This window comes from Mauremys mutica, chromosome 1 (genome assembly GCF_020497125.1).
Source record: "Mauremys mutica isolate MM-2020 ecotype Southern chromosome 1, ASM2049712v1, whole genome shotgun sequence".
Lineage (NCBI taxonomy): Eukaryota > Metazoa > Chordata > Testudines > Geoemydidae > Mauremys > Mauremys mutica.
In genome coordinates, this window is record NC_059072.1 from 344682919 (window position 1) to 344707095 (window position 24177).

Consider the following 24177-nt stretch of genomic DNA (forward strand, 5'->3'; position numbering starts at 1 on the left):
AAAGGGCCAGCATGGAGCTGAGGGCCTCGGACAGTACCGGGGGGTCGACTCCCAGGTCAGAGTCCAGGCACGGAGCCGCCAACCTGGGGCTTGCTGACCTGTCCCTCTGTCGGGAAGGGGAAGCCGATGGAGCCTGGGATGCCCCAGACACCGAGCGGGTTCCCGTCCGGGCATCTGCGGCCACAGTGCCCATTGACACCACTGTCCCTGCCACAGAGCCCCTTGCCACTGACCAAGTTGGGGGCCTTGTGGCAGCAGCTGTTCTGGCTGAGCTGCACGACCCGGAGATGGGTGACTGGGTGCCGATGCTGAGGTCACCGTCGAGCGCACGGTCCCATAGCAGTGGCGAATATGATGGTGCCTGCTATGGTGCCTTCCGTGGGACTGGGACCTCGACGTTGAGAAGCAGTACCCTGCGGACGTGCTGCTCCGGTACTCATCCCAATGTCTGGAGCTACGGTGATCCAGTGCCAGTGAATGGCGAGGGGAGCCCAGCATGCGACGTCCATCCGAGCGGGAACTCGAACGTGAGCGTCGATGTCAATGATGGCGGGACCAGCTGCGGTAGCTGCGACGTGAAGGGGAGGGTCTACGGCGCCTGTCCCGGTGCCTGCACCCATCACTGTGCAGCGTGGAGGAGCCTCGAGACTCTTGTTCCAGCGGCGAGCCTGTTGGCCTGACAGGTGTGGACGGTTGAAGTGAGCTGCGAGATGACTGCACTGAACGAGGCAAGGAGCGGGTCTCAGAGTGAGGGCTGTGCCGCTGCGGGGATGTCTGATGAGCTCCCAGCGGCAGCTTGCCGTGGAACCGGGGGCCTGTCACCAGCAGCGCCCCGGGTACTGGAAAGCTCATGATGTCTTGCGCAGCCTGCAGGGCCTCTGGCGTCGATGACATCCTGATGGCAGGAGAGGCACTCGCGGACAGTACCAGGCTGCTCCACTCAACATGAGTCAGAGACCTTGGGCCCAGGGCGGGGATCGAGGGCTGCCCGGCATGGGACCAGCCTCACCCCTCTCTTTCTCTCAGTGCCGCTGTGACATGGACGTCTTCCCCTGCTTCTTGGAAGGGAAGCGGTGCCACCTACTGGAGATGACCTCGCTACGCACCGAGGACACGGTGCTGGGCGCCAAGTCCGTTTGGTGTGCCGGAGTTGGGGCCAGCACCGATTCCATCAGGAGAGTGCAAAGCCTGATGTCCTTCTCCTTCTTGAATGACCTGCAGATCTTGCAGCGTTCACTCAGGTGAGTCTCTCCCAAGTAGCGAAAACACTAAGCATGCGGATCACTTCTTGGCATAGAACAGCAACAGGAGTCGCAGGACTTGAAGCCTGGGGCACGGGGCATGCCCCGAGCCCACTTCAACAACTGAAACTATTAACAAAACTAAACTAATGGTACCACTAGGGTCAACTAGAAAGGCTGCAGCAGAAGTTCCGACTACCTTCACTGGCGGCAAGAAGGAACTGAGGGTGGGGGGAGTGCACAGCTCCCCTTTTAGCACGATATAGAGGCGCCATTCCAGGGGTCGCAGTGGTGCTCCCCCCCATACGGGTACTGCTAAGAGAAAAACTTCCAACACTGGTGCACGTGGCGAGCACGCACACCTACTGTGGAATAGACATGAGCAATCACTCAAAGAAGAATGAGCTGCAACACAGTTCCTAATTACTGACCTTTGTGCATGAGAGTGGATCCCTTTTCATCCCGTTCATTAATATTGATGATTCCACTTTCCACTAATCTTCTAAGTGTCACCAAGTCCCCTTTGAAGGCAGCCACATGGGCTGGAAATGCTAAATCTGAAAAATGGAACAGACATGATTCCAAACAAATGCCGATAATTCCAATAAGCAGACAAACAAGCTATTTTTTCACCTCACTTTTCATAGTTTCTCTCTCCAAATAATAATTTAAACATGGAAATGTCATACTTGTTAGTGAGGTTAATGCACCCTTAATTGGTTGAAACATGGCTGCAGAACATAGCATTATCATCACAGGCTTCGCTAAGCATGTCTTGGCTATTGGCTACAGGCATCTTATAGTTCTACAGAGAGGAGATTCACTTCATATTTCTGTAGTAAAAAGTAGACCTTTGGTTGAAATTTAATGGACTAATAATGCTGGAAACTGACTCTGTCTCCTTATTTTCAAGTCAATGGTCCTAGATAGGATATACAATATTTTAATTTATCATGGTGGAAAAATTATCCATTGAGGCACTTTGATTTTTCTTGTTAGTTGATATGATTATTAGTAAGAAAAGACTAATAGATATGGAATGAGTGCTTGAAAAATCAAGCAAGTCTTCCCTTTAGAATAATCATAATGGGCCAGTTTCTGCTATCCTTTCTCTTGAATAATACCTTACTTATCAAGTAGTCCTATTGATTTCAGAGGGACTATTGCCAGAGTAAGGTATAAGTCAACATGAATAAGGGAATCAGAATCTGGTCCTAAATATGTAACTGCCTGGAAATTTGTGGACATTGCAATATGTGTCAGATTCTAAGAGGAACATGAACAGCTTTGTATAACTAAAGCAAAAGGACTGCATACCATGGTGTTGCTGTTTTGTTTTCATTATGAGAAAATCAGAGACATGACATATATGTAAGATCACAATCGGAAATCTAGGCCTTTAAACATCAGTAAAGGTAACAACTATTGGAATCTTCAGCTGTTTCTCACACTGATTATACACACTGTTCCACTTGAAAGTTAGAATCACCTGCTGTTCAGCTAATTTGTATCAATCATTTCTACAGAGTTATTGTTGCGTTGTGGCATTTTCTGTTTTACAAGCTAGTATCTCGGAAGCTTTTCAGGCTCCTACTCACTTTCCTGTTCTTCTGGATGATCTCTCTCATGTTCCACGCTGTCGATGTACTGCACAATATTATCCTTATAGAACCTCTGTGCCAAGTCCTTTGGGGTCTCCCCATGGTCATTCCTGGCTTTCAAGGTGTGAGACACACTGGCCATTTTACTAACCAAGAACTTAAAACAATGCAGGTGGCCCTCCATTGCTGCCAGATGAGCTATTGCACAAAGGAAGAACATGGCAATATTAAACTTGAGCACAGCCACCTGCCAAATGAAGAGCTACTTTGCCAAGTTGTTGTTACTGTTCAAAGTCTACTGGTAGAGTCTGATTTGATTAGATGTCAGCTAACCGAGGGTTTTATTAGTCAAAGACAAAACAGCACAGTACAAAAATGTGAGGATTAATATCTCACCAGTCCAAAGAGCAGCTTCTAAGCAGCTTCAAACCTGCTCCAACGTATGAGCTTAATGCACATGATTTATATTTTACATACATAGTGTAGTTATTTACAACAAGCAGAAGATTAATCTAATTTCATATCTATTTTTCTAAAAACATCTAAGACCAACCATAAAAAATAACACTGTTATTCGATCAAAGAGTACAAATAGTGTCAGACCATAGTGCCACAAAGTTTGTCCTAAAGTACCTAGCAGCAATTCACATGTAACATTCCTTAACAGAACATACATCTTGTTTCTGACAGTTCCCACATGTAAAGGAACAAAGGTTTGGAACAGTTTAACTACTAGTAGTAGATTTCCACAATAAAGCTTAGCATGAGTTACACAGCATTCTAGGAACACAGTTCATAATTATTCTGGTTCAGATATATTTGCTAGTACCATCAAGACCCAAATCCTGCCCCCTTCCCACCACACAGTCAGCTAGGGAGGCTCTCCAGGCATGTACCACTGCATGAGAAGTGGGGGCAGGACTCCAAGAGACTGGACTAGAGATGTTCACACCTTGCCCAGTGCAGAGCTCAGCACCGCAATGCAAAGGAGGCAGAAGGGGGCTGGCTAGGGACAAAGAGAAATGGAAGATCCACTGCTGAGATGATCCAGCTCTCCTTCCCTCCCCACAGGGCTGGGGCATGTAAGCAATCAGACAGGTTACTTCAGCCACTGGGACAATGTGTTGTCGGGGATGCCATCTTTTGGATGAACAACAGCCTGAATGCTGAGCACCTATGGCTGTTCAAGATCCCTTAGCACTTTTTGTAAGAGTAGAAGCTTAACCTTGTTGTCCTAGCTCAGGGGTGGCCAGCCTGTGGTTCCGGAGCCACATGCGGCTCTTCAGAAGTTAATATGCGGCTTCTTGTATAGGCCACCCCTGTCCTAGCCTGTAAGAGACGGGACTCACCCCTGTGGCACCTCCTGCTGGTCGTCCATGGGAATTAGCTCTTTTTCCAGCCTGGAGCGCCCTCTGCAGGCCGGTGATCCACTACCGCTTAGCTCCCATGTCCATCTCTGGACTCTGGTGCCCTGTTAACTAGGGTGCTGCTCCCTGGCAGTAACCCCTTTCTCTCAGGGTCTCCCCTCCCCGGGAAACCCCCACCCACTATCCCCACCTCGCCTCAGTATAAGGCTACTGCCAGTCATCGTCTAGCCCCCACGCCACGCCCTGGGGCAGACTGCAGTATCAGCCTACTCATCACTGGCAAGGTTGGGTTTGGACCTGCTGCCTTTGCCTACCCCTGGGCTGCCCTCTGCAACGCCCAGTACCTATTTGCCTTTTGCTAGGCCACAGCCTGGGGCTTTCCAAGCTGAAGCTCCCCAGCTCCTCTGCCTTTCTCCAGCCCTGCTCCACTCAGGTACCCTGTGTCTAGCTCCTTGGAGCCAGGCCCTTCTCCCTCTACAAACAGAGAGAGATTGTTTGGGCTCCTGGCTCATAGCCTTTTTATACAGGCCAGCTGTGGCCTGATTGGGGCGTGGCCCAGCTGTGGCTGCTTCCCCAGTCAGGCCAGCTTTTAGAGCCTCAGCCCTCTCCAGGACTGCTTTCCAGCCCTCCCAGGCAGGAGCGGGTAACCACCCCACTACACAGCCAAATTCTAGTTCAGGTGGAGGCAGCAAACTTCCAGTGGATGGGACACCTTGAGCAAGTCACTTCACTGCCCCGTTCCTCAGTTTCCCCATATATAAGCTGGGAATGATAATACTTATGTTCCTTTGTAAAGTACTTTGAGGTCTGTTGATGAAAAGTCCTATAAAGAAGCAAGTAATTACACGTTGTTTCTATAAATTTCCCCTATAATTTCATTTCTATACAGAATTCCTATTCCTTTTCTGTCCTGAATTGTTGTATAGTATTGCTGTGTACAGCAGCTGTCATGTTCTACCCCAAAGGTGGCTCCTTTGTATTGGTGGGCTACATGTCATCTTACTGATATTACAAGGTACTGTAAGACTTAATTATATAATATTTGTAAAGCGCGTTGACAGCCATAATGAAATGAGCTATGGAAGTGCAAAACCTATGCTCATTGCATTATAAACTGTAGTATTTTCCATTCTCATCAGTGGGAAAGGGGAAGGAGGAACTGAATGTCAAATAAACACTTATTGGTTACCTAATGTCACTTCATGAAAATATTCTGTATAACATGGCTGATATGCTACTGACAGAAAGATGGAATATTTCACTGTAAAGTCCATTATTGTAAAGAAAAATAATTTCTCTTCAATTAAGAATCCTATTACCCCTGTAATAGCTAAAACATTATACCAGTTCAAGCACCACTAATGTATTTCATATAAGTACATTCTTGCCATGTGTAAACTAAAGGAACTATCTAACAAACTAAGCACAGCCTTCCACTCCATGCACATTCTATGAGGCTCTGCAGCACAAATGCCTGCTACATAAGGCCAGAATTCAAGGGGTGACGTCATGGCTCCACTGAAGTCAATGAGAGTTTTGCCATTGGCTTCAGTGGAGTCAGGATTTCACCCAAGCAGTTGCAGAGTTTCCCAGGGAGAGGTGAGTTCAACATATGTATGCTTAATGTTAGGTACAGATTATTATATTGTAGGTGGGGCTGGTAGCACTGCCTATTCCCTATTCTCAAGGTGGCTTGACACTTCTTATTATAAGATCCAGTTTTCAGTTGCTTATAACTTTGCCGAACTTTAACCATTTAGGCTGAAATTTTCCATGCCGGGAATCTGCCTCAGGCTGATTTTTTGTTGTTGTCATTTAACTTCAGCCAAATTATGTTGGTTTGCCCATTTAGAAAATTATGTTAAGGTTTTCTTTGAAAAGACCTAGCACTCCCACACTTTGGAGCAGGGATTTGAAATTAGGCAGGTGGGTGGCCTTTGTGTCAGGGATATGCCTTTTGGCATCCCTGCCTTGTTCTAACCACTCCCCTTTCTCTCCCCCCCCCATCCCCTGAATTTGGCCAAGTTACAAGCCTCTGAAAAATCGCAGTTTGCACATGCTCAGTAGAGACTTCTTAGATTTTAGCAGCTAAATTCCCTGAAGATTCCGTCCGTACTGGGCATGCTCCCATCCAGGGCTGAGCAGGACTTTCCCTGCAATTGCAGCTCTGGGCTGCTGCAGGCCATGCTGATTCTGGCTCCAGATACCTGAACTGAGAACTGGGAGACTGTTTCTCCTGTGCTCTCAGTGACTCCCCATCATTGGGCCAAGGCAATGTACAGGAGGAAGCTGCCTGATTCAAATGCAGAGGGGACAAGAATGAGATCTGGAGAAGGGCAGGAGGAGTAGACTGGGACAAGGAGCCTGGGAGGGGAGACAAAGATTGGTTGAGCCAAGAGACTGGGAAAAGGAGCTGGCAGGGGGTGACACTGATGTTTGATGAGGCGCCTAGGGAGGGAGACTGGGGCTAAGAGCAGGGAGCCAGAGGGAATGTGTGTGGGGTGGGTGAGTGCAGGTTTGGGTGGGGAGAGAGACGACCAGGTCAGAGGATGACCAGGTGATGGAAGACTGGGACTAGCTGTAGATGGAGCATAAATCTACTTTGCACTTGCCTGCCATGCACGAACTGTCTGTGTGAGCCCTGCCACCACGCACTAAAAAGTTCCTAATGCGCTTTGATCTACTTCTGTTTCAAAGCAGAGTAGATCATAGTGCACTAGGGAACTTTTAGTGCACAGCAGCAGAGTCCATATGGGTAGTTAGTATGCAACATGCTAGTGCAAAGCAGATTTACACCCCAGTTCATCTGGACAAGTCCTAGGACCTGCTGGGCAAGGAGACTGGGACTAGGATAAGACACCGGAGAAATGGAGACTGAAATGTCGTACTTGATGAGAATGGGACTTGGATGAAGAGACAGAATTGGGACAAAAGCAGATGGGCCAGAATCCGATCTCAGTCAAATGTAAATCTGAAATAACTCCATTGAAGTCACTGGAGTACTCCAGACTTATTCCAGTGCCACCGAGTTCAGAATATGGCCCAGTAGTTACAACTTGGGCTATAATTTGGGAAAGTGCCATAGAATATGTTTGATGAAACTCATCAAGTCAGCATTAGCTAACAGTTCCCAGGCATCAGTGTTACAGATAACATAAATTCCCCCAATTCTTAGAAGATAACTGTGGCAACCGTGTGAAATCTGTTAGCATATATTGCTAGTGTATATGACTTGTCATTTGCTAAATATTCACATAACCGAGCAAATAAAAGCCAAAAGTTAGAGCTGTAGACTCCCCCCACCCCCAAAGGTACCTGGAAGATTTCCATTGTTATCCACGTCATTTATAGTAGCTCCCCATCTAATAAGAAGCTGCAAACAACCCAAGCGGCCATGAAAAGCAGCATAATGAACTGGCTTCCAGTCATTCTTATCTGAAACATTTGCATCCTAGAATGAAAGAAGCAGGTTCATTTGTTTAGTTCCTTTATGTACCTCAGAGATCACATTTGTAAATAGAAATCAGGTATTTATAGCAGGTGACCAAAACAGTTATGAAAACCTATATAACTTTTAAGTTACTTTAAATAAAGATGCTATGAACAAATGATTCCCATTTATAGGCATATAGATACATACTTTCCCCTGTGTTTTTTTGTTTTATTTAAAAAATTAAAACACACACACATTATATATATAACATTTTTTACATACTCTGGCCATGTTGCTGCTCACAATAGGTTAGATATAAATTTGTATTTTTTTAAGCTAAAAAATATCAAGATTGAAGAAGATCATGATAATAAAAGCTTCTGATCTCTATTTAACTGTCACTATCAGCTAATGAAATGTTCTACTTTTCCAAAATATTCATTCTCTCTAAATTCTTCAATCATTTTCCTTATGTGCCTCATAATAAATAACATTAATTTAAACTAAGTATGCTCTCACCAATAGCACACAGCTAATAACTAAACTACATGCCAAATCCTACAGTCCTAAGTCCCATCAAATCAATGGAAGTTTGCAAAAGTATACCATGATTTGGCCCTACTGTAGGGAGTTGTAATGATATAATGCAAGTGTACTGTGTCCCGAAAAAAAGAAAAAAAAATCCCCTCAGAAGATAAAATTTCCTCACCATTCCACTCCGCAGTATGGTTTGTAAAGTGTAGGATTGTCCATGGGCAGCAGCTAGGTGTGACGGAGTGCATCCTCGGTCATCTTGAGCTGTTAAGTTTACTCCATTCATTACAAGGGCCTAAATAAATACAAAGCAGAAATTCAGTTTACAAAATTAAAGAGCAAATGTCGCCTGGGAGGATTACTTTATACTGTCAGCAGGGTAACTTCTGAGTGAAGTAGGAAGGAGTTCATGGATGTTGTCTTCTCTCATAGTGATGAGTGCAGTATGTTGTATGCCCCATTTCTCTGTCTTATATCTGCCTGTTGTGTCTTGCCTTACATTTAGATCATAAGCTCTTTGAGGTACAGACCATCTTTGCATTCTAGGTTTCTACAGCAGTTAGTATAATGGGATCCTGGTCCCTGACTGGGGCTTCTAGGCACTGTCACTATGCAAACAACAAACATAATAATAATGTATAGGTAGATCTATCTTGTGTGTTATTTACAATCAGACATGTTTCTAATTCTGGAAATATCTAGCTGAGGTTTCCAAAGCCATCTAAGGCAGGGGTTCTCAACCTTTTTCTTTTTTAAACCCCCCCACCCGCCACCACCACCATCACCACCACCCAAAAATGCGATAAAAACTCCATGATCCAAATGTGGTATAACAGCTGGTTTTCTGCATATAAAAGCCAGGGCTGGCATTAGGGGGTAGCAAGCAGGGTAGTTGCCTGGGGCTCCATGCCACAGTGGCCCCCGTGAAGCTAAGCTGCTCATGCTTTGGCTTCAGCTCTGGGTGGTGGGGCTCAAGGCCTCAAGACTTTCTGAGCTGAGCCCCAGCAAGTCTAATGCTGGCCCTGCTTGGAGGATCCCTGGTTGAGAAACACTGATCTAAGGGATACAGATGTCCAGATGGCATCTAAATATCTTATACAGCTTTGAAAACCCCACCATAATGTACAGTATGAATCTTGTTACCACTTCTTTTCAGGACACTGGAGTAAATCCTCAGCTGGTGTGAACTGTCACTGTTCCACAATGGGTGAGAATCTGCCCTATTTACTTTTGATGTAAATATTTACACTTACCTGCATACAAGCATCATGACCTCTGATGGCAGCAAGGTGAGCTGCTGTCCAGTCTCTTATAGCTAAAGCTGTTATATCAGCCCCATGCCACAGCAGCCAGTGAAGACACTACCAATAAATCAAAGACGAAGACATTCACATTTGTTTTAAATATAGGTAATTATCATGGATCCAGTATACAGTTCTAAGAGAGAATTCACTGCAAATTGTCAGTTGATATTACGTTTCAAAGCATTATCGGAATTCTTCATTGTTACAATAAGCCACAACAGGGAATGGATTAGTAAGTTGTCGCTGCATTAGAAAGCTACAGCTTCCTTCATTCTTTCATCCATCCAAGAAATGTACCAATAGCCTACTAAAAGCAGACCCAAGCACACCTTACTGATCTTACAGTATGGCTTATGGCATTTTACATTTCAATTTTAAAAGATTTAAGATGTAACCTATAGGGCTATTTGTGTAATGTATCTTTCCACGATGAAAGTGGAAGGATACATTTAAAAATTGGAGAAATGGGCACAAACATCCTTCTGTACAATTCTAATTGTGTTTATTGCAAACAATGTTCAGAATGTGACAGCCCAGTTTTTAATCTCTGGAAGTTCATAACACTGGTGCAGGGGTTGTCAACTGATTTACAGGTAAGTAGTTAAGGTGTTGATTTTGACCAGTAAAACCCTAAATGGTTACAGTCCTGTCAAGTCCTTCTTCAGTCACCTGATGTATTCAGACTAAGATTCCATTGGTATCAGAGGGAACTGGGCTAGTGGCACAGTTCTCAGACGAATCAATGGCTCTTCACTTTTCATCTAGTTGGCCAGAGCTCAGATTCGATTGCCTTTAGGACCTGCTGTAAATGTTACATATTTCCTTGGGCTTTCCCTGAAGTGACGGGGAGGTGAACTGAACAGGGTTGCTTGAGGGATGGAGGAAGGCATGACTCTGTAAGGAAGACTATAAATGGAGCCTATGTTAGGACTGGGAAAGTCTCCTCTGGGTTGTTCTGTAATGTACTAGGAAATCCTGCGACGCTGAATACACGTAACATGCCTAAGGCATGGAAAACGCACAATAAGTCTAGAAAACTGAAAAATAAGATATTAATTTCTGCATCATATTTAAATTGTATATTCATCATGATAAGTTCCTGCTTTACTAGTGCTGAATAGATTTACTAAGCAATAAATAGACAAAGAGATTATTGATTCAGCCAGATCAGCATGAGTTTGCAAGCCTGTGTTCAGTCCCCTGAGAAGGAAAGCATTGATCCATAGGGACCTTGTTGTGTCCTAGATCTTAAAAAACATTTTACCTCTAGGCTTCCAGAGTGTGCTGCACAGTGCAAAGGTGTAAATTTATGGACTAAATCCACCTCATTAATACTGGCTCCGCTTTTTACCATTGATGCGAGTTGTTCTACATCACCGGCTTTCACTGCCTCATGTATGTTAGCATAATTTGGCTTCTTCTTGACAGCTGTTGAAGAATAACAAAGGGTCATTAACCACTTGGATACACTGTGGGGACATGAAACATGGAATGAATGAGAAGATGCTGATATGGAAAGGTATATTAGTTTTGAAGATGCTTAACAGCAATATGATGAACCTGATCTTTACTCTGACGGAACTCCCCATCCCTTGTAGCCAATATGAACTTTTTCAGAATAAGGGCTGTAGGACTGGCCGCTATGTCTGTGAGAATCTTTATCACACATCAAACCTAGTGAAACATCAAATTATCCTTTAGTACATTTTGATACCAGAATGACGACTACTGTAGAGAGTGATTCTTTGTCCAGTAATAATGCAATAATAACAATCTTACATAGTGTTTGTCATTAACAGCTCGCCAAACACTTTGCAAAGGAGGTAAGCCTCATTATCCCCATTTTTCAGATGGAGAAGCTGAGACACAGAGACAAGACCAAGGTCACCCAGCAGGGGAGCCAGGAATAGAACCCAGTCCAGTGAAGAATCCATTAGGCTACACTTACCCTATTAATTAACCTGTGTGGCTCGCTATTACTAATAGCTGTGGCATTTCTTAGGTAGCCATCAGCTTGTTATTATGCCTGACATCCTGCTCCCATTGACGTCTGTGACAACACTCTAAGAACATAAGAACGGCCATACCAAAGGTCCAACTAGCCCAGTATCCTGTCTTCCGACAGTGGCCAATGCCAGGTGCTTCAGAGGAAATGAACCAAACAGGTAATCATCAAGTGATCCATCCTCTGTCACCTATTCTCAGCTTCTGGCAAACAGTCTCAATGACTTTGGTGATGCAGGATCAGGCTGTAAATTTAAAGACAGCATCATCTAGAGAATCTGGCACTGGAGTGGAAATCAGGCAACATCAGTTCTCTTCTGAGCTTTTCCACAAACTAGTTGTGTGACCTTGGGCAAGTCACTTAGGGGCAAAATTTGCAAACCTAAATAAATGGCCTGGTCTGAGACCATGTATGGTTTTAGATAGTTAACTTCAGACAGCTACGTTTAAAAGTAACCCAAAATGGCTAATAAGATGTCAACAAAGAACCATCTTCCACAGCAGTGGTATCAGAGTGCACTATTGTGTTACTTCATTAGGTTTGCCAAGGTGATGAGGATCCTCACAGATACAGGGTCCAATACTACAGATCACACAAGTTTCAGAATGTGGGCCTTAACCTATTTGTACCTCAAATTCTCCCTATGCAAATTAGGAATAATAATGCTTACTCAATGCTGTAAAGCAATCTGAGATGCTAAAGAATATACATGCTAAGTAGTATTAGGAAAAGCACCAAGCAATTTATGTAAAAAGTGCATGAATGCCCCTAACATGGGGGGAGGGATAGCTCAGTGGTTTGAGCAATGGCCTGCTAAACCCAGGGTTGTGAGCTCAATCTTTGAGGGAGCAATTGAGGGGTCTGGGGCAATAATCTGTCTGGGGATTGGTCCTGCTTTGAGCAGGTGGTTGGACTAGATGACCTCCTGAGGTCCCTTGCAACCCTGATATTCTAGTCTAACAAGTGTTCTCCTCTCACTAGCTCCCCATATTATTGCTATTTAGTTATTTGTATTGCAGTGGCACTGAGAAGTCTCAGTTGCAGATCCAGAGTTACACTGTGTTAGGTGTTGTACAAGCACAGAAGAAAAAGATGGTTTAGGCCTCAAAGATCTTGAGGGGTTATTTTTGGCTGGTGGTTTTAGGGGATTATTTATTTTGTTTTGGAGAGGGGTTATTTGTTTTTGTTTGTTTATTTTCAGAAACAGTGTCAGCAGTATCATTAGGACAGTAACCCAACTAACCTCAATGGAACTATACTGATTTACATCAGCTGAGAATCTGACCTACTGTATTCAATGAGAAGAACATGTAGGCACTTTGACAATGTTAATGCAATGAGTTTGGGTTAAATAATCTTTTCCATAACAAAAACACACAGAAGGGCTGGAAAACTTGTGGCGTTTCCTTAGAAACACTTAATTGATAAAGAGGGAGAGGTTTGCACTCCCCATTTTCTATGGAATGGACAGTGACCCTCTAAAACTGCAGATATACTGAGATCCACAATCTGAAAGAGTAAAGGTATTCCAGATGCCCAATACCTCTGTACTACTTCCCAGCTACCCTCCCAATTTGTCACATTTTACTGAATTTTTTACTGAAACCATTATCAAAGTGGTTATAGAAATTATTCATTAACAGAAAACCAAGTTTTCAGCAAACAAAAAAATCAATAACTAATTTGGTGAAAATTTCAATACCATTCTTGAAGTTAAAAAAAAATCAGAAAAAAAATCGAAAAATGAAAAATAGTTTAATTCCTAATCCTAAAAAGAACAGGAGTACTTGTGGCACCATAGAGACTAACCCATTTATTTGAGCATAAGCTTTCGTGGGCTACGGCCCACTTCATCGGATGCAACCCACGAAAGCTTATGCTCAAATAAATGGGTTAGTCTCTAAGGTGCCACAAGTACTCCTCTTCTTTTTGCGAATACAGACTAACACGGCTGCTATTCTGATTCCTAACCCTGTGAAGGAGAAACAATGCTGATACTTCAATTTTTTTGTTAATTAGTTAAAAAAAATTAAAATCAGCCACAGACTGAACCTCTAAGGGGGTATTTCAGAGTGCACAGAAGGAAAGATCTTATGATAACAGCAATCACAACCTCTGTGTCTGAGCCACTTGCAGACTTTAATCAGGAACCTCATTGAGCCCCATTTATCAGTGAGTCATCAATGGCACAGCCAGGACTAGAACCCTCCCATGCCTCCCCCCAAAGTCATTAACTCTTTGGCTCCAGCCCTTGATGAAGCAGCATCGTATGTGCTGGGAAGGGGCAGGAGCTAAGCCAAGCTCACCAGCTGGAGTGGCAGAAGCAGCAGCAGCGTTGGTAGGCATGTTGGTTACTCAGGCAGGCGGGAGCCTTTCCTCACTCATCCCCTCCTCCTCCTCCTCTCTGTGCCTGCCTTGGTGGCTGCAGCAGAAGGGTTGCTATAGAAACAGTGTACACTTCCTGTGCTGATCACTTCCTCCCCTTCGGGCCAGGGGGGCTGGGTGTCGGTGCAGCGTGGGGAGGGGGGAGGGGAAGCCTAGGGCCAATGTCACACGGGAGAGGGAAATGTCGGGCTGGGCTGTGCATGGCTGAGGGGAGGCGGGGTGCAGGTCTGGGGTCTCTCAGTGGGGGAGGAAGACTGTCTTCTGGGGAGTATTAGGAGTTTGTGAGGAAGAGAGTAGGGCTGTGTCAGGGTGTCTGTGAGGGGTGTAGGTACCCAGGGTCTGTGAGCGGAGGAGGGCAGTGTCAGGGTGTCTGTGAGGGGTGTAGGTACCCTGGGTCTGTGAGTGGAGGAGGGCAGTGTCAGGGTGTCTGTGAGGGGTGTAGGTACCCAGGGTCTGTGAGCCAGGGAGGGTAGTGTCAGGGTGTCTGTGAGGGGTGTAGATACCCGGGGTCTGTGAATGGGGTAGGAGGACAGTGTTAGGGTGTCTGTGAGGGGTGTAGGTATCCAGAGTCTGTGAGCCAGGGAGGGTAGTTGTCAGGGTGTCTGTGAAGGATGTAGGTACCCAGGGACTGTGAGCAGGGGAGTAGGGCAGTGTCAGGGTGTCTGTGAAGGGTGTAAGTACCTGGGGTCTGTGAGCCAGGGAGGAGGGCAGTGTCAGCGTGTCTGTGAGGGGTGTAGGTACCTGGGGTCTGTGAGCCGGGGAGGGCAGTGTCAGAGTGTCTGTGAGGGGTGTAAGTAACCTGGGTCTGTGAATGGGGGAGGAGGACAGTGTCAGGGTGTCTGAGGGATGTAGGTACCCTGGGTCTATGAATGGGGGAGGAGGGCTGTGTCAGGGTGTCTGTGAGTGGAGGAGGGCAGTGTCAGGGTGTCTGTGAGGGGTGTAGGTACCCAGGGTCTGTGAGCCGGGGAGAAGGGCAGTGTCAGGGTGTCTATGAGGAGTGTAGGTACCCAGGGTCTGTGAGCAGGGGAGAAGCACAGTGTCTGTGGGGGTGTAGGTACAAGCGGTTTGTGAGGGAGGGAGTAGGGCAGTGTCTGGGTGGTTCTAGGTCTCAGGGTGTCTGTGAGTGGGGAGGAGGCAGAGGTGAAAGTAAGCCAGTATGGCCCAGTACAGAGTACCGGTAAAAAAATGTGTAGTAGTGTACCAGCAAATAATGGAGCATTCAGTACTGGCTTACTTTCACCTCTTTTGGCAGCGTAACAAAAAGTTCAAACTCAAAACTAATAAAAGCTTGGAAAGGGAAAACATGGTCACATTTGTTTGTTGTTTCTCTCCCTCTCCTCCTCCAGCCAGGCTGCCCGATGCGGCTAGGCTCTGCATTCCCCCGAGCCCCCCACTCAGCAGGGGCTGCAGCGGCTCCCCTCTAGCTTGTAGAAGGAGCAGGGGGACTGGCTGAGGGAGACGCCTCCCCAGGTAGCCTGCTGCCTGCATAGGAACAGTTTAAACTTAGCTGTTCATTTCACAGTCTGAACGTGGGATTCGGGGCTACTTCCGGCATCCTTGTTAATTTCACTCACAGTTGTTGGGGAGAGCGGTGACCAAAGCCAAAGCAGTTCTTTTCTGCCTCCTGGAAGAGGAAAAATCCAGGCAGCGCAGCTGTAGTGCTGCCAGTCACCAGTGTTCGAGCCAGCGCAGTAAGGGGGCACAGAGTGGGGGGGTTGGATAGATGACAGGGGAGTTTGGGGTGATGGTCAGGGGCAGGGGTGTGGATGATGGTTGGGGGGGAAACAGGGGTTGAATGGCGGCAAGGGTCCCAGAAGGGCCATCAGGGAACGGGGGTTGGATGGGGCAGGAGTCCCGGGGGGGCAGATAGGAAGGGGGGCTGGGCCACGACCCCCTCCCCTAACCAGCCCTCCATACAGTTTATGAAACCCGATGTGGCCCTCAGGCCAAAAAGTTTGCCCATGCCTGCTCTAAAGAGACATATGAGGTGTATCTGTGAGGAAGATGGTTGGAGGTCTCTTTAAAGGTGACCTGTTTGCCTGACGGATCTCTGTAAAGTAGCATCTGAGGGAGATGTATGTAAGTGGGTGACTAGGGGAGGAATATGGCATGGGATCTCTGTGGGGAAGTCCCTAGATGGAGAGATGTTTCTGTGTCTCCCATTGTGAGTAGAGTGGGTTGTGTAATAGAATGCTAAACTATATTATACTGTTGAACCACTAGGTGGTGCTGTGTGTAACAAACCTTATTTAAGCTCAACTCAGCCCTTGTGAGTATTTTGCTCAGAAAGAAGCTCTGTGACCCTCCCATGTCTGGTATAGGAGCATGACAGAGTGTCAGGTTGGTTCCCGCGGGGAGTTCCTTAAAGAGGGGTGTGTAAATGAGATCAGAGTTTATTTCACTCTGACAAATATAAAACTTTTAAATCTGTTATAGACTGTCAAGCCAGCCAGGCCCAGTCCCTAATTCAAGCCCCAATTAATGGTGTTAAATTTGCAAATGAAATGAAAGCTCTGCACTTTCTCTTTGAAGTCTGTTTTTAAGTTTTTTTTGTTGAAGGATGGCTACTTTTAAATCTGTTATGGAATGTCCGGGGAGATTTAAATGTTCTCCTGATGGCTTTTGGATATTATCATTCCTGATGTCTCATTTGTGTCCATTTATTCTTTTACATAGAGACTGTCCAGTTTGGCCAATGTACAATACGTGGCCTCCATAGACACATAAGAAATCATCGCCGTGTTCACCAATTAAAACATTTACTTAACACTAATATTTAACGTTTAACATCCTGTGAATGATCGGCCACTCGCAGGATGGGTAGGAGAGATTTCACTCAAGACACAGGCATCCAGCTTTATTGACAGACACACCAAGCATTTCTTAATAAGAGATGGAAAATTAGACTTACACTCTCTTCACAATCCCTTGGATTCCTCTATAGAAAGGAGGAATCCTTTCTACTCTAACCCTGCAGACAGAGACCAACACCTAGAAAATCTCCACCAAGCATTCTCAAAACTACAGTACCCACACGAGGAAATAAGGAAACAGATCAACAGAGCCAGACGTGTACCCAGAAGCCTCCTACTGCAAGACAAACCCAAGAAAGAAACCAACAGGACTCCACTGGCCATCACATACAGTCCCCTGCCAAAGCCCCTCCAATGCATCATCAGGGATCTACAACCCATCCTGGACAATGATCCCACACTTTCACAGGCCTTGGGTGGCAGGCCAGTCCTCGCCCACAGACAACCTGCCAACCTGAAGCATATTCTCACCAGTAACTGCACACCGCACCATAGTAACTCTAGCTCAGGAACCAATCCATGCAACAAACCTCGACGCCAACTCTGCCCACATATCTACACCAGCAACACCATCACAGGACCTAACAAGATCAGCCACACCATCACCGGTTCATTCATCTGCACATCCACCAATATAATATATGCCATCATATGCCAGCAATGCCCTTCTGCTATGTACATCGGCCAAATTGGACAGTCTCTAAGGAAAAGGATAAATGGACACAAATCAGATATTAGGAATGGCAATATACAAAAACCTGTAGGAGAACACTTCAACCTCCCTGGCCACACAATAGCAGATCTTAAGGTGGCCATCCTCCAGCAAAAAAACGTTAGGACCAGACTTCAAAGAGAAACTGCTGAGCTTCAGTTCATCTGCAAATTTGACACCATCAGTTTAGGATTAAACAAAGACTGTGAATGGCTTGCCAACTACAGAACCAGTTTCTCCTCCCTTGGTTTTCACACCTCAACTGCTAGAACAGGGCCTCATCCTCCCTGATTGACCTAACCTCGTTATCTCTAGCTTGCTTCTTGCTTGCTTATATTTACCTGCCCCTGGAAATTTCCACTCTTGCATCCGACGAAATGGGTATTCACCCACGAAAGCTCATGCTGCAAAACATCTGTTAGTCTAGGTGCCACAGGATTCTTTGCTGCTTCTATAGAAAGGGATACTTCTGCTCTGTCACAGGAAAGCTGGCGTCAATGTTGTCCCAGGAGGTTGCGGATTCTGCAGCCATTATCTGACAGATCTAAGGTGGTTAACTGCTTGTTCATTGCTGCTGCTAAAGTAGCTTGCTGGAAGGCAGTTGCTCATTGCTATGGCAACCTTCGAATTCTGCTCCTGCTGCTTTTCCAGGTAGCTGCTTCTTCTTGCAGGTATCTTGTGGTTTCTGTTCTCTACAAAACCCCAAACCCCTACAAGTTCAGCCTGCTGGCTGTTAGCCTTATATACTGGTTGCTCTTTCAGGATCAGCCAATCAGCTTTCAGAAATTAGCATATTTCTAGATCTTTCCCAGTTTATTAGCATATGTCACTCCTAGGAGTGCTCTTCCCTCATGTTATCCTCCTTATTTTTAGGTAGGAGAGTCTCTCCCAATCTTGGATTCTAGAATTTTCTACTACATAAATTTAGACTTCGTCATCCTCGTCGCCACCATTTTGGTCAGCCATGTTTGATTTTCTAAATTTAAACTATCATTAATTTCTACTTAATTAAAGCCCCAATCTTAAAACTACTTACTATTTTATGCAAACCAAAGTGTTCTGATACTGTCACCACCTTAATTATGTTAATGGAGTGAATTTTTGCAATATTTAAACCCCTTCTGAGGTTTTTCTGTGAGCCTTTATTAAGGTGCTGTGAGGTATTTCAGAACATTCAGAGCAAAAATCTTTCATTACAGAGATACGACAAGTTGTGACCTGCAGGATACAAGCATTGTTCTCAGTTCAACAATCCCCTTCTAAAGTTCTACAATCAATGAATCTTGTTGATTTCAGATCAATTCTCCTATTTGTCAAGGGCATTTTAAATTCTAATCCTGTGCTCCAAAGTGCTTGGTGTCATCTACAAATTTTATAAGCATACTCTCCACTCCATTATCTAAATCATTTATGAAAATATCAAATAGTGCTGGACCCAGACTGACCCCTGCAGAATCCCACTAGATACGCTCTTTCATTTTGACAGCCAAACATTGGTACCTACTCTTGGAGTATGGTCTTTCAACCTGTTGTGCACCCATATTATAGTCATTTCATCTAGGCCACATTTCCCCAGTTTGCTTATGAGACTGTCACATAGGACTGTGTCAAAAGCCTTATTAACACCAAGATATATCATGTGACATGTCTATTGCTTCCCCGCATCCACTAGGGCAGTTACCCTGACAAAGAAGGAAATGAGGTTGGTTTGGAATGATTTTGTCTTGGCAAATCCATGCTTACTAGTCCTTATAACCCTATGTGCTTACAAACTGATTGTTTAATAATTTGTTCCAGTATCTTGCCAGGTATCAAAGTGAGGCTGACTAGTCTGTATGTCCCCAGGTCCTCTTTGTTCTCCTTTGTTCCCCTTTTTAAATATAGATACTATCTTGTTAATGGATGTGGAGATATTATTTTTCTAGGATCTCAGAAGAGAACTGCTGTATAGCACCTGGTTTGTTAAGCAACAAATGCTGAGCCAGGAACCAATGATTAAAATTTGTCCCCAACCATTTCTTGTTTCTCTAGACAAGACATTTTAGCAAAGTTTAGAATGCCTTGGCACTCAACACCTTGAAACAACCCTTTCTCCTCCACAAAGTGCTTTATGCCCATTATCTCACCCAGACTCACTACTGCCAGGAGTTAGAGAAGTATCCCTCTTCCCATTGGACAGATTGGGACCCTGAGGTACACAGAGAAGGGAGATGACCTACACAGCAAGGCGATGGCAGAGCCAGAGAGAAAAGCCAACTGTTCTCACTCCTGCTCTAACCAAGAGACAACAAACCCTGCAGAGGCAGCGATAAAGCCAAGGAATTGAGATGGTGGGAAATTTTTCATCGAAACAGTTTTCTGTTGGCAAATCCATTAAGATTAAATAAATATGGTTTTTGAAATCATAAATCAATTTGGATGAAATTTCTTTGCAAAATTTTTTTTTGCAAAACAAAAGCATCTCCTATTTGTCACATACTGTTAAATTGTCTCATCGCACACAAAGAGGAGACACTTGGATCTAAAAAAACTAGATGAGATGGGCTAAGTAGTTGCTCCTCTTAATGATTTAAAAATAATAAAATACAAATAAAATAGAGTATTTCTGCTATTATACAGCAGAACCCCGTTTATTGAATCTAATTGGAACTGGGGCCGGATCATATAATCAAAAATTCAAATAATCTGGAGAATGGGAAGGTGTGAGACTTCGGCGCCATCTAGTGGCCACAGGAGAAATCGCCTAATTCTGGACCTGTGTGCTCTGGTTATTCAGTTAATATGTAAAGCTGGATAATGGAGGGTTGGATAAATGGGGTTCTACGGCATTACGTCATAATCTGCCATGATTTAATATGATAAGACATCTCATATTAGACACTGCTACTAGTGACACTCTCAAATAGATTTTCACAGCTTCCCAGCCTCCACTCACCATGAGGTAGGTATAAGAGGATTGTTATCCCTAATTGACAGAGGGAGAAACTAAGGCTGAGAAAAGTGAAGGGACTTGTCTTATGTCACACTGCCAGTGACAGAGTTGGGAATAGGACCCAGTAGTCCTGACTTTGAAACTAACCATCAGTCTTGAATTTCATATACTGGACGAATAGAATAAAGTGATCTCAAATGAGATTCAGACCAACACCTGTTCACAGTTATTATTCAGCAAGTATTTTAGAGGAACTAGAATATTAAAGAGAATCATGAACTGCTCAGAGACAATTAATGGAGAGAAGCAGCAAAATTCATCAAGCATCTGATTGATTATGACTTATTTCCTTGATCTTAAAAGAGAACAACAAAGTCCTGAGTCTCCTCCTGTCACTAGACCCCTAGTTCAGCCAATCACTGTTGTGATTCTGAGGGGCAGGAGGCTGAGGGTTCTCACCAGCTGGCCCAAAGGATGGCCAAGGTCACCAGTGAGGAATCACGGTCAGAGCACTCTTTCAGTCCTGGCTCTTTCTGAGGGCCTCCCACAATGAGGGCTGGAGAGCAACTCCCTTCTCGCCAGTGGCAGGAAGGAAGAAAGGAAAAGGGAAACCAAAAAAAGACAAACCCCAGTATTCCCAGTGATTCTAAAGGACAATGGCCTATATGGGCAAAAAAATTCTCCCACCTTCACCTGGTGTTTTCCATGCTGGCCAGGACCAGACGGATCAGGTTGAATAGCTAGCAGACTTCTCTGAGGCTCTTACCTTCTCAACAGCGATGTCTGTTTTCTAGTAAAATTAGTAGTGGGAAAGGGAAAATGTCCGAAGGGGCTCCTCCTCGCACTCACGTATGTGCACCTGAATTCTCTCTCAGTCCTCAGGGAGAGACCTTGAGACGGAGACATGCTGCAGCAAAGCCATGGGGCTCTCTGAGATTGCCCCTTCCCTGCAGCCTGTCCTGCCTGGCCATTGTTAGGGTCTCTCTGTGAGGTCACCACCCTCCCATACTATTTTGACCAATAAGCTGAGGTCCTACAAAAGGCCCTTGTGATGTCACTGCCACACCCACCTTGCCCTGCAGGGCTCACATCTTGCTCCTAGCCAGCCCCTTTGGATGTTTGAGCTGCTCCCTCTGCATCAACCCACTCACTCACTGTTAGTTCTGGGGATCAAACAGGCTACACAAGAAAACATCAGAAGCTCTCAATATGCCACACTCATCTTTTCAGAGACTTGTACACTTTAAGACCAGAAGAGACCGTCAGATCATCTAATCTGACCCCCTGCATATCACAGGCCTCTGTTATAGCACAGGAGCTAGTTTTTGACCAAAGCATACTCCAGAAAGGCAGTTCGTCCTCTTTGGAAGACATCAAGAGATGTAAAAGCACCGCTTCCCTTGGTAATTTTTAAGAAACTGATGCATTGAGGGGAAGAGAATTGACCTCAAGGCCACATTTGTGAATCTTAATAGATATATGCACACAGTGGTGGATTAACAAATTTGCCGCCCCTAGGCCCTCAAAAAATTCCCGTGCCAGCTCACCTCCGCTCCCCCGTGGCAAGCCTGGGAGGGAGTGGGGAGAAGGGGAGTTGTGGTGCTCGGGGGATGGCGGAGGTGGAGTGATGGTGAGCTGGGGCAGGGAGCAGTTCCCTGCCCCCCCCCCGCCCCTGAAGAGTTACTCCCCGTGCCCGCCAGCCCCAGGTCATGTCCGCTATCCCCTGAACATGCCGCTACTCATTTCTCCCTCCCTCCCAGCGCTTTTGTGCGGCAAGCCTGGGAGGGAGTGGGGAGAAGGGGAGTTGTGCCACTCGGGGGATGGCAGTGGTGGAACAGAGATGAGCTGAGGCGGAGAGCAGTTCCCGGCCCCAACCCCGGGTTACACCCTGCGCCTGCAGGCCCCAGCTCACCTCTGCTCCGCCTCCTCCGACTGCACCGCTACTCACTTCTCCCTCCCTCCCAGCGCTTTCACACAGCAAGCGTGGGAGGGAGGTGGAAGGAGGGAAGCGTGGCGCGCCTGGAGGAAGAGGCGGGCTGGAGATTTGGGGAAGGGGTGGAGTTGGGGAGGGGGCGTGAGCAAATTTACATCCCTGCAAATTTGCCACCCTAGCCTAGGCCTTGTGGCCTAGGCGATAATACGCTGCTGTATGCACAATAGAACTGTACTAAGGTTGTACAAGCAACCTTAATTCTGGTGTTTCCTAACATTTAAAGGCCTGGTCTACACATCGTTCTTTGTACGTATATAGCTATTTTGGGTAGGGATGCATTAATTAATTAATTTATTTTTAACCTAAATAGTTGTCCCGGCACAACCTCTAGTGTGGACACAGATATAGCTTTATAAAAGTGCCATCCACCAATATATAGCTTATTCCCCTCCCTGTACTAAAATAGCTACACTGGTATAAAGCACCTTTACACTGACATGACTGTGTCCATACTAGGGGAATTGTACTGCTTTAACTATACTAGTAGAGCTCAAGCAGCACAACTTTCTAGTGGGAACAAGCCCCTGCTCACCAACATTCATGCACCTTTATGTTGAATTAAAACATAAAATGTCAAGCTCTTAAGAGAGAGGAGACATTGCCTCCCACAGGAAAAATGACACTCAGATACTTCACCCTCAGACACTGTGGTGATGGGGACCAACTGAAAAACCTAGATAAATCGCTCCCATATTCCATGTAGACTAAGGAATGTCAGCGCAGAGGTGTCATGGGGTTGCTGGTCCCTTTAAGGGGAGCCAGGGCCCAGGCTACATGTGGGAAGCCAATTTAAAAGGAAAGACAATCAACTGCCTACATGGGCTCTATCAAGCACCTGGCCCTTACCAAAGGCCATCAGGACTCAGTTGCAAGGAGGTGCTCTTGGGGACGTGAGCTCTCTGTAGCTGTAGGAGAAGGAGACTTACAGGCTGTTAAACTCTCTAAGCTGTCAGGTAAAACGATATAGTAGAAAGGGCACAGCTTTAGCCCCCAGCTCAGCCAATCAGCATTGAGACTCTGAGGGGCAGGAAGCAGAGGGTTCTCACCAGCTGGCCCAAAGGATGGCCAAGGTCACCAGTGGGGAATCACGGTCAGAGCACTCTTCCAGTCCCGGCTCTTTCTGAGGACCTCTCACAATGAGGGCTGGAGGGAGGGAAGCAGAGAAAAGGGAAACCAAAAAAGACAAACCCCAATGTCCCAACTGATTCTAAGGGACAAAGGTGTAGGTGGGAAAAAAAATTCTCCCACTTTAACTTAGTGTTTTCCATGTCTAGAATTTGAGGGGCACCAGATGAATCAGGCTGAATAGATACCAAACTTCTCTGAGACTCTTACCTTCTCAACAGGGACATCTGTTTTCTAGCAAAATATGCACTGGGAAAGGAGAAAACTCTGAAGATGCTCTTCCTTGCGCCCATGTACGTGAACCTGAATTCTCTCAGTCATCAAGGAGAGACCTCGAGAAGGAGATGCACTGCAGCAAAGCCATGAGGGTCTCTGAGATTGCTCCTATGCTGTAGCCTGTCCTGCCTAGCCGTTGTCAGGGTCTCTCTGTGAGGTCATCACCTCCCAACCTCCTTTGACCAATAAGATGAGATCCTACAAAAGGCTCTTGTGATGTCACTGCCACACCTGCCCCGCCCTGCAGGGCTAATGGGGGGTTTCTGTCCCTGTCCAGCCCCTTTGGATGTTTGAGCTGCTCTCCCTGTATCACTCCACTCATTCATGGTTACTTCTGGGGATCAAGCAGGCTACACATGAAAACATCAGCGGCTGCTTAATGTGACACTCCATTTTTCAGAGATTTGTAGACTTTAAGGCCAGAGGAGACCATTAGCTGATCTAATCTGACTCTCT

The 24177-nt window shown here is 45.7% G+C and overlaps 1 protein-coding gene across 5 annotated transcripts in view; it reads right to left on the minus strand.

Annotated features, from left to right (window-relative positions):
• The window catches only part of ANKRD42 (ankyrin repeat domain 42), a 49162-nt gene extending 25323 nt beyond the window's left edge, over positions 1–23839 (minus strand). Inside the window, exons 1-7 of one of the 5 annotated variants that reach the window (XM_045020694.1) lie at positions 23656–23839; positions 10745–10908; positions 9430–9537; positions 8352–8471; positions 7525–7660; positions 2840–3040; positions 1673–1798 (exon numbers count right to left, since the gene is read on the minus strand). In XM_045020694.1, the coding sequence (XP_044876629.1) occupies positions 1673–1798; positions 2840–3040; positions 7525–7660; positions 8352–8471; positions 9430–9537; positions 10745–10834 (781 nt within the window). In that variant the 5' untranslated portion in view covers positions 10835–10908; positions 23656–23839. Of the gene's footprint in view, positions 1–1672; positions 1799–2839; positions 3041–7524; positions 7661–8351; positions 8472–9429; positions 9538–10744; positions 10909–13791; positions 13945–17736; positions 18060–21093; positions 21271–23655 lie in introns of those variants that run through there. The other 4 variants (XM_045020700.1, XM_045020674.1, XM_045020664.1 and 1 more) reach the window with 4 other exon arrangements.
• Between the last annotated feature and the right edge of the window lie 338 nt (positions 23840–24177).